The sequence below is a fragment of the Sinocyclocheilus rhinocerous genome, unplaced genomic scaffold (genome assembly GCF_001515625.1).
Source record: "Sinocyclocheilus rhinocerous isolate Xijiao unplaced genomic scaffold, SAMN03320098_v1.1 scaffold2815, whole genome shotgun sequence".
Taxonomy (NCBI): Eukaryota; Metazoa; Chordata; class Actinopteri; order Cypriniformes; family Cyprinidae; genus Sinocyclocheilus; species Sinocyclocheilus rhinocerous.
This window is the reverse complement of record NW_015634484.1, coordinates 1-9,890: the sequence shown is the minus strand read 5'-3', so window position 1 is coordinate 9,890 and position 9,890 is coordinate 1. Positions and strand designations below refer to the sequence as shown.

The 9,890-nt window shown below is 52.1% G+C and overlaps 1 protein-coding gene across 1 annotated transcript; it reads right to left on the bottom strand.

The window, feature by feature from the left end:
• Positions 1-4,774: 4,774 nt before the first annotated feature.
• On the bottom strand, positions 4,775-5,862 carry LOC107745687 (uncharacterized). The gene is made up of 2 exons (XM_016559608.1): positions 5,749-5,862; positions 4,775-5,368 (listed from the first exon to the last, which is right to left on the bottom strand). The coding sequence occupies exons 1-2, from the start codon at positions 5,839-5,841 to the stop codon at positions 4,775-4,777; spliced, it is 687 nt and encodes a 228-aa protein (XP_016415094.1). The 5' UTR covers positions 5,842-5,862.
• Between the last annotated feature and the right edge of the window lie 4,028 nt (positions 5,863-9,890).

The following is a 9,890-nucleotide window of genomic DNA, read 5'->3' as shown; positions in this document are numbered from 1 at the left end:
GTACCCAAGTAGGGGAACGCTACGGAAGCCACATCCTGCGTATAGGAGGTATCATGTGGAATTACACATATGGACTGGCCCAGGGCAGTGCTACATATGGAAGTCCCTGCGGGAGACTCAACCCGCCTGGGGTGAGATGACTACACAGCAGAGATGGCAGAGAACGACTGCCAGGGAAAGACCCGGGCTTACCGTGAGGGGAGCCGTACCGTGGAAGAATACACATGTGGGATCACCCGAAGGGGGAATCACTACACACGGGCACCTAGCCCAGCACAAGGGCTGACCTTGGGCATGCACACGAGTGCTCGACCTGGCGTCTGCGGGAATGGCGCAGCAAGCGTGATCGACACCGAGCAGGTCCGGTGTTACTGCCTACCTGAGGCGAGTACACGAGAGGACACGGGCTCTACACGGAGATTATAGAATCTCGCAAACGTGTTAGGCGTCGCCCAGCTGGCAGCTCTACAGATGTCTGCTATCGAGGCGCCCCGCGCCAATGCCCAAGAAGATGCCACTCCTCTCGTAGAGTGAGCTCTCACTCCGAGGGGGCATGGTAAACATTGGGCCTGGTATGCTAAGACTATAGCCTCCACTAACCAGTGGGCAAGTCTTTGTTTGGAGACAGCCTTTCCCTTCTGCTGTACACCGAAGCAGACAAAGAGCTGGTCTGAGGTCCTGAAGCTCTGCGTACGGTCCATGTAAGTGCGCAAAGCGCGAACGGGACAGAGCAGAGCAATGGCTGGGTCTGCCTCCTCCCGGGGCAGCGCTTGTAAGTTCACCACCTGATCCTTGAAAGGCGTGGTGGGAACTTTGGGCACATAATTGATACCAGCATGGCGCCGCAAATGGCAGCAAGGACGCTGAGCTCCGCGAGTCTTCTATTGTTTTTGTTTGTTTGTTCTGTGTTTTGTCACTCTTCTTCTATAAGTTTTACCAGAGACGAACTCCTTAACAATGCGGTGAGGAGCACTGTCTTCAACGACAGAAACTTAAGTTCTACTGACTGCAGAGGCTCGAAGGGCTCCTCCTTCAAGGCCGTCAGGACCGAGGGGAGATCCCAAGAGGGTAACAGGTGAGGGCGCGGAGGATTTAGCCTCCTTGCCCCTCTGAGAAACCTGACGACCAAGTCGTGCTTCCCCACAGACTTACCGTCTACTGCCTCGTGATGTGCGGCAATGGCGGCAACATACACCTTAAGGGTGGAGGGAGACAGCCTTCGCTCCATCCCATCTTGAAGGAAAGAGAGCACGACACTGATCAGGCATCTACGGGGGTCTTCCTGGCGGGAAGAGCACCAATAGACGAACAGGTTCCACTTCAGCCTGTAAGCATGTCTTGTAGACGGGGCTCTAGCTGAAGTGATGGTGTTTACTACTGCTGGAGGTAGCCCACCTAGAACCTCCGCGTCCTGTCCAGGGACCACAAGTGGAGATTCCACAAGTCTGGACGCGGGTGCCAGAGGGTGCCCCCTCTCTGAGAAAGGAGATCCCTCCTCAGAGGAATTCGCCAAGGAGGGGCTGTCGCGAGGAGCATCAGTTCGGGGAACCAAGTCCGACTGGGCCAGTATGGCGCTACCAAGAGGACCTGCTCCTCGTCCTCCCTGACCTTGCACAGTGTCTGTGCGAGAAGGCTCACTGGGGGAAACGCATATTTGCGTAGGCCCCGAGGCCAGCTGCACGCCAGTGCGTCCGTGCCGAGGGTTCCCTCGGCCAGGGAGTAAAACAACTGGCAATGGGACGTGTCCGGGGAGGCAAACAGGTCTACCTGAACGTCCCCAAAGCGTCTCCAAATCAGCTGGACTGTCTCGACTGATGTACGCAACGGTCGCAGTGTTGTCCGTACGGACCAGTACATGCTTGTCGTGCAGCAGCGATTTGAAGCGGCGCAGAGCAAGCCATACTGCTTGCAACTATCCAGGTCGGGGTCTCAGGACAACGTGAGAGTTACCCGTTCCGAATTCTAGGCACGAATCGTCGACCGAGAATGCCTGCAGGTCCCCTACCCTCTTGACCGAGGCCAATGCGGTGAGGAGCACTGTCTTCAACGACAGAAACTTAAGTTCTACTGACTGCAGAGGCTCGAAGGGCTCCTCCTTCAAGGCCGTCAGGACCGAGGGGAGATCCCAAGAGGGTAACAGGTGAGGGCGCAGTGGATTTAACCTCCTTGCCCCTCTGAGAAACCTGATGACCAAGTCGTGCTTCCCCAAAGACTTACCGTCTACTGCCTCGTGATGCGCGGCAATGGCGGCAACATACACTTTAATGGTGGAGGGAGACAGCCTTCGCTCCAACCCATCCTGCAGGAAAGAAAGCACGACTCCGATCGGGCATCTACGGGGGTCTTCCCGGGGGGAGGAGCACCAATCGACGAACAGGTTCCCCTTCAGCCTGTAAGCGTGTCTAGTAGACGGGGCTCTGGCTGAAGTGATGGTGTTTACTACCGCTGGAGGTAGCCCACCTAGAACCTCCGCGTCCCGTCCAGGGACCACAAGTGGAGATTCCACAAGTCTGGACGCGGGTGCCAGAGGGTGCCCCCTCTCTGAGAAAGGAGATCCCTCCTCAGAGGAATTTGCCAAGGAGGGGCTGTCGCGAGGAGCATCAGTTCGGGGAACCAAGTCCGAGTGGGCCAATATGGCGCTACCAAGAGGACCTGCTCCTCGTCCTCCCTGACCTTGCACAGTGTCTGTGTGAGAAGGCTCACTGGGGGAAATGCATATTTGCGTAGGCCCCGAGGCCAGCTGTATGCCAGTGCGTCCGTGCCGAGGGTCCCCTCGGAGAGGGAGTAAAACAACTGGCAATGGGACATGTCCAGGGAGGCAAACAGGTCTACCTGAGCATCCCCAAAGCGTCTCCAAATCAGCTGGACTATCTCGGGGTGGAGTCGCCATTCTCCCGGAAGGGCGGGCTGACGTGAGAGCTCGTCGGCTGCACGATTGAGCTCGCCTGGGACATGAACGGCGCAAAGCGACCTCAGATGCTTCTGACTCCAGAGGAGGAGATGGCGGGCGAGTTGCGACATGCGACGGGAGCGTAGACCGCCCTGGTGGTTGATGTACGCAACGGTCGCAGTGCTGTCCGTACGGACCAGTACGTGCTTGTCGTGTAGCAGCGATTTGAAGCGGCGCAGAGCCAGCCATACTGCTTGCAACTCGAGGCAGTTGATATGCCACTGCAGTCGGGGCCCCGACCAGAGCCCCGCAGCTGCATTCCCATTGCACATGGCACCCCAGCCCCTGGCAGAGGCATCTGTTGACACAACAACATGCCTGGATACTTGCCCAAGGGACACCCCTGTCCGAAGAAAGGCAAGATCTGCCCACGGGCTGAAGGTCTGACGGCAGGACGGGGTGACTGAAACCCGGTATGTGCCGTGTCGCCATGCCCATCTCGGGACCCGGTCGTGAAGCCAACGCTGAAGCGGTCTCATATGAAGCAACCCGAGCGGCGTGACAGCGGCTGCAGATGCCATATGCCCCAGGAGCCTCTGAAATTGTTTCAGTGGAACCGCCGTCTTGCACTGGAAGGACCCCAGGCAGTTCAGCATCGACTGCGCACGCTCTACTGAGAGACGTGCTGAGAGGTTGACCGAGTCCAGCTCCATGCCGAGAAAAGAGATCCTCTGCACCGGGGAGAGTTTGCTCTTTTCCCAGTTGACCCGAAGCCCCAATCGGCTGAGGTGACTGAGCACCATATCCCTGTGTTCGCACAACTGCGCTCGGGACTGGGCCAATATGAGCCAGTCGTCGAGATAGTTGAGAATGCGAATGCCCGCCTCCCTCAATGGAACGAGGGCTGCCTCCACGACCTTGGTGAAGACACGAGGCGACAGGGATAGCCCGAAGGGGAGGACCTTGTACTGATATGCTCGCCCTTCGAACGCAAAGCGGAGAAACGGTCTGTGACGAGGGAGAATCGAGACATGAAAGTACGCGTCCTTGAGGTCGATCGCTGCGAACCAATCGAAAGGACGGACGCATTGAAAGATGCGTTTCTGCGTCAACATCCTGAACGGGAGCTTGTGAAGGGCCCGGTTCAGTACGCGCAGGTCCAGGATCGGTCGTAACCCACCGTCTTTCTTGGGTACGATGAAGTACGGGCTGTAGAAACCCGACCTCATCTCGGCTGGAGGGACCGGCTGTATCGCGTCCTTCACCAGCAGGACCGCGATCTCTGCACGCAAGACAGGAGCATCCTTGTCCAGCACAGAGGTGAACCGAATGCCCCTGAACTTGGGAGGGCGCAGGGCGAACTGAATCGCGTAGCCGAGTCTGATGGTTCTCATGAGCCAGCGAGACGGCCTGGGGAGCGCTAACCAGGCCCCCAGCAACCGAACTAGCGGGACCAGGGAAACCACCGACGTACCCGCAGTGGGGCAGCGAAGTGGAACACAGGGACCCAACCCGGGAGGCCGTGCGTCCGAGGGTGGGGTCTGAGTGCGCGGCGCACCACTTACCTGGCTCCATAGCTGGGCAGGGGGCTCGTGAGGAGGCACAGCGTCCCCGAACCGGACCCTGCTGCCCATCGGCGAAAGGAGAGGGGGACGGCCGTGTGGAGACAGGGTCTCGTGCACCGCCATCCTCGCCCTCTTGGGACCCGGAGGCAAAGGAAACTGCTCTTTTATTGAAGTTTTGGGTACCACTGGCTGGGTAGCCAGTGGCGGAACAAAAACAAACGGAAACATAAGATTCTCCACCCGGCCCTCCTCCGGGGGAAGGAGTGGTGCAGTCACCATCTCCTGAAGAGCAGGATCCAAGAGCTCCGGGTCGCCCGTCTCAGGGACGCCGCCTGCTCTGGCGCTTCACAGGCTTGGCAGGGGCGGAGGCGGGCAGCGCCGGTTTCCTGCGGCCAGCTCCACGCTGCGGCCGTTGTGAAGGCTGCTGTTGTGGCCGCGCCGGAGCGGAGGTGGAGGCCGCAGGAGGGCGCCCTCGGCGACGAGCAGACAGAGGGGCTGCAGCCGGCGGTGGGGTGCAGACAGCAGCAGACCGCCGGGGCAGGATGTGTCGAAACGCCTCCGTCTGCTTCTGCGCGGAGGAGAACTGTTGGGCAAAGCCCTCCACCGCTTCGCCGAATAGGCCGGCCTGGGAGATCGAGGAGTCCAGGAAGCGATGCTTGTTGGCCTCCCTCATATCCGCCAAGGTCAGCCATAGGTGGCGCTCCTGGACCACCAATGTGGACATCGTCTGACCCAGGGCCCGCGCCGTGACTTTCGTCGCCCTAAGCGCGAGGTCCGTCGCCGTGCGCAGTTCCTGCAGCACACCTGGGTCAGCACCACCCTCGTGCAGCTGCTTCAACGCCTTGGCCTGGTGGACTTGCAGGAGGGCCATGGCGTGCAGGGCGGAAGCGGCCTGTCCAGCAGCACTGTAAGCCTTAGCCGTCAGTGCCGAAACGCCTCCGTCTGCTTCTGTGCGGCGGAGAACTGTTGGGCAAAGCCCTCTACCGCTTCGCTGAATAGGCCGGCCTGGGAGATCGGGGAGTCCAGGAAGCGATGCTTGCCGGCCTCCCTCATATCCGCCAAGGTCAGCCAAAGGTGGCGCTCCTGGACCACCAATGTCACGCTGTGCCTTTCGTCGGCCCGCGCCGTGACTTTCGTCGCCCTAAGCGCGAGGTCCGTCGCCGTGCGCAGTTCCTGCAGCACACCTGGGTCAGCACCACCCTCGTGCAGCTGCTTCAACGCCTTGGCCTGGTGGACTTGCAGGAGGGCCATGGCGTGCAGGGCGGAAGCGGCCTGTCCAGCAGCACTGTAAGCCTTAGCCGTCAGAGCGGACGAGAACTTACAGGCCCTGGACGGAAGGCGTGGACTACCTCTCCAGGCGGCAGCGCTTTGCGGGCAGAGCTGCATGGCAATAGCGCGCTCAACCGGAGGGATGTCCCAAGAACAGCTGTTACTTCTTGCCCAACTGGTTAATGAAAACAAGGATATAATCAAAGGAAAATTTAGAGTTGGGATAACCTCCAAAACCAAAGGCGATAACTTTTTAAAAGGACATAATCATAAAATGTTTCTAAAATATTTACATTCAGAGGCAGATTGCAGGCAACAGCCATTTTAGGATAGTTTGTGGTTTGATCTTAGTGACTTAGGAGTCCTCTTCACTACTCCTAACCATTCACAGATTTAGGAGCTAGTTTAAGAGCTAAAACGCTTTGTGAAATACTTTTAGAGCAAAAATTTAGGAGTCCTAAATTTAGGATTGACACGCCCATTATTTTTACGATTTTCTCCTAAATCGGCGAGTTATGAGCTACTTTTAGCCTTAAGATGTTTTGTGAATATGGGCCCTGTTCTCTACAGTATTACTGTTAGCATTGAATTAACAGTACTAAAACTATAGAATGACTCAAATTTTTAACTTACAACTGGTTTTGCTTACCACAAACTTCCAGTTATTGCTATGTACATTTACAAATCCCACTGCACCATCATAATTTCAAAGTTTTCCTGTAAAGCAATTTAAACGTTTACATTGAATAATATACAAGCTGTTATACATTTGCAGATTTACAGGCTGTAGTAACATATGTAATGTGCAGAGTAGTCTTATCATTACTACAAACACTTCACCCTAAACAAACATAATGCTAACCGTAATCCCACTAGTGGACAACATAATAAATTATAACAATTCATTCAGAATGTTTTTAGTGTAATGCTAGACCTGTGAGTCTCTACTTCAATATGATCTGTTGAAACCGAAATTGTATGGGTCATGTTCTAGGCTGCTGAATTTTATTTACTTTCCTCAAGCTTTGGCGTGTAATTAGCTGTTTTCCTCCGAACAGGATTACCCCTATCATGTAGTGGTTTAGTATGTACATTTTCTTTGTGCTTGCACTTTTATTCATAGAGGCATGAATATAGTACTCCATTGTCTGAAAAATATTAAACAGTTTGATTTTTGTAGGTCCAGTAGTGAAATTCTGTTCATTTGAAAATCATTCATCATTCAAGTACAGAAAAGTTGTACTAACTGTTATGTCCTGTGTTAATGTTCATAGATTGAAATACTGGGCCAGTCCACTAGAGGCTGCAAGAGTTAAAGTTTTGTTGTTGAGAAGGAGCGAGGAGAAAGCAGAATAAAGAAGTGTTGGTAATGTTGTGAACTAGTCATTCTTTCTCCTTTTAATTTCTTTCATTACGAGTTCCAAACATTACAAAATCTGGCGACGATGTCTGCATCTGTACCCATGCCTGCATTTTTTCTTCCGACGGTCGGAGAGCCTGCTATTCCGTTTTCTACATGGAAGAAAATTTTCCAAAATGACTTGCTTGTCATCGGGTGGACGTTTTTGTCCAACTAGTTAATGAAAACAAGGATATAATCAAAGGAAAATTTAGAGTTGGGATAACCTCCAAAACCAAAGGCGATAACTTTTTAAAAGGACATAATCATAAAATGTTTCTAAAATATTTACATTCAGAGGCAGATTGCAGCTCATTATCGTCAAATGTTTCTAAAATGTTTATATTCCGAGGTAGATTGCTGGCAACAGCCATTTTAGGATAGTTCAGATTTGGTCTTGTTGACTTAGGAGTCCTCTTCACTACTCCTAACCATTCACAGATTTAGGAGCTAGTTTAAGAGCTAAAACGCTTTGTGAAATACTTTTAGAGCAAAAATTTAGGAGTCCTAAATTTAGGATTGACACGCCCATTATTTTTAAGATTTTCTCCTAAATCGGCGAGTTATGAGCTACTTTTAGCCTTAAGACGTTTTCTACATGGAAGAACATTTTCCAAAATTACTTGCTTGTCATCGGAGCACGAGGTGATGCATGGCCTGATGCCAGAGTTCGTGCAGTTTTGTTACATTGTCTCGGTACGGAAGGCCAGAGACTTTTCTATACGCTGCCAAACGGGGGTACAACTTATGATGAGGCCATGGTGGCTATTGATGCTCATTTTACGCCAAAAGTGAATGTTGTTGCTGCACGGCATAAATTCAGACAGCGCGCACAGCGCTCGGACGAAACCGCAAGTCAGTATATCGCGGAGTTACGTCATCTAGCAGTGGATTGTCAGTTCGGACAAATGGAGGATGAAATGCTACGGGACCAACTAATTGAACGGGCTTTCCTGGCCGCGGTGAGAGATAGACTGTTACTCGAGTCGGAACTTACATTGGATCGCGCTTCTGCATTAGCGTTTCAAGTGGAATCGGCCGTACAAAATGCTACACTCCTTTCAACTAATGGTTCAACTTCTGCTCAAGTTCAAGCCATCTCAAGGACAAAGTCCAGTTTCAAACGAGGTAAACAAAAGAGTGAGAAAATGCCATTACAAAATGGAAAGCCACAGACTTCAAATAAAAGACGCTGTGGATCAAATACTCACTTGGCCAACGCACACAATTGTCCTGCTGCGTCAGCCACATGTCATCACTGTGGAAAGAAAGGACATTTCGCAAAGGTATGTAAATCGGCAGTTGTCAAAGAAGTGAAAGAAGTTATGGTGCCTGAACTGACTGTGCTGCTCGTAAATCAGTCTCCTGACAAAATTCGATGCCAAGTAGAATTGGAAGCACCACAAGGAAATAAAATACCAGTTGAATTGATTGTTGATACAGGATCAAGTGTGTCCATCCTGCCTGAGACACTGTTCATGAAACACTTTGCAAATTGTGAACCAAAGGAACCTCAAGTGAGGCTAGTCACTTACTCACGTGAACACTTGCCAACCTTAGGCTGTTTCACTGTTTCTGTGTCACATGATGGTGTTGCAACCACTGCCAATTTCTATGTGGTCAAAACGGGATCACCACTTTTGGGCATGGATTTGATTAAAGCCTTAAACTGTCACATTGTGGGAGATAGAATTGTTACTTCATCAGCTCCTGCTGCTTCACCTGTGTTAGAAATATGTAATGCAGCAGCTCAACTCAGGCTTTGTGCACAAAGTACAGATTGATCAGTCTGTTAAACCAGTGCAGCACAAACTACGTAGATTACCGCTGAGTGTACGGGAGGAGGTTTCCAAGGAAATTCATCGCTTACTGAGGGATGGAATAATTGAAAAGATCGATGCTTCGCCATGGGTGTCACCAATCGTCGTAACCAGAAAGAAGTCTGGAGAAATTCGGGTTTGCGTGGATTTGAGAGAGCCTAATCGGGCTGTAATTACTGACTGCTACCCATTACCTCATATGGAGGATCTTTTCACCGAACTCAGAGGCGCTACTGTGTTCTCCCAAATTGATCTGCAAAGTGCATACCACCAACTACCTTTGCATGAGGAGAGTCAAAACTTGACTGCATTCATCACACACGATGGATTGTTCAAATTCACAAAGGTTCCTTTCGGATTGGCTTCGGCGCCCTCCGCCTTTCAAAAAATGATGAAAACAGTTCTTGAGGGTCTACCAGGAGTACAGAACTACTTAGATGATCTCATCGTGTACAGCCAAGATAAAGCTACCCATGACGCCAATCTACAAGCAGTGCTGACTAAACTCACAAATATTGGTCTGACACTTAACAGGGAGAAGAGCAAATTCGGCCACAGCAGAATTCGATATCTAGGCCATGACATTTCAAAAGATGGACTACATCCTAACCCCGACTCAGTTGACGCCATTGCAAATGCCCCTGCACCAACAGACCTACCCTCATTACGGTCTTCTTTGGGTCTTACATCTTGGTTTAGCAAGTTCATCCCGAACTATGCAATGGTAGTAGACCCCCTGCGTGAGATACTCAGATCATCTCAGAATGGATTTACATGGACGGAGGCAGCAGATGTGAGTTTTCGTGGGCTAAAGCAGCTGTTAGTCCACAGCCCAGCCTTGGCTTTATTCGACCCCTCCTTACCAACATTCGGGTCCACCGATGCTTCAGATTATGGCATTGGAGGTGTCATCACTCAACTGCACCCGGATCAGACAGAGCGTCCAA

Coding starts and splice junctions, on each gene's coding strand:
- LOC107745687 (XM_016559608.1), bottom strand. CDS start 5,841: ATGCAGCTCTGCCCGCAAAGCGCTGCCGCCTGGAGAGGTAGTCCACGC. Junction 5,369..5,748: donor CGTCCGCTCTGACGGCTAAG/GCTTACAGTGCT, acceptor CTGACGGCTAAG/GCTTACAGTGCTGCTGGACA.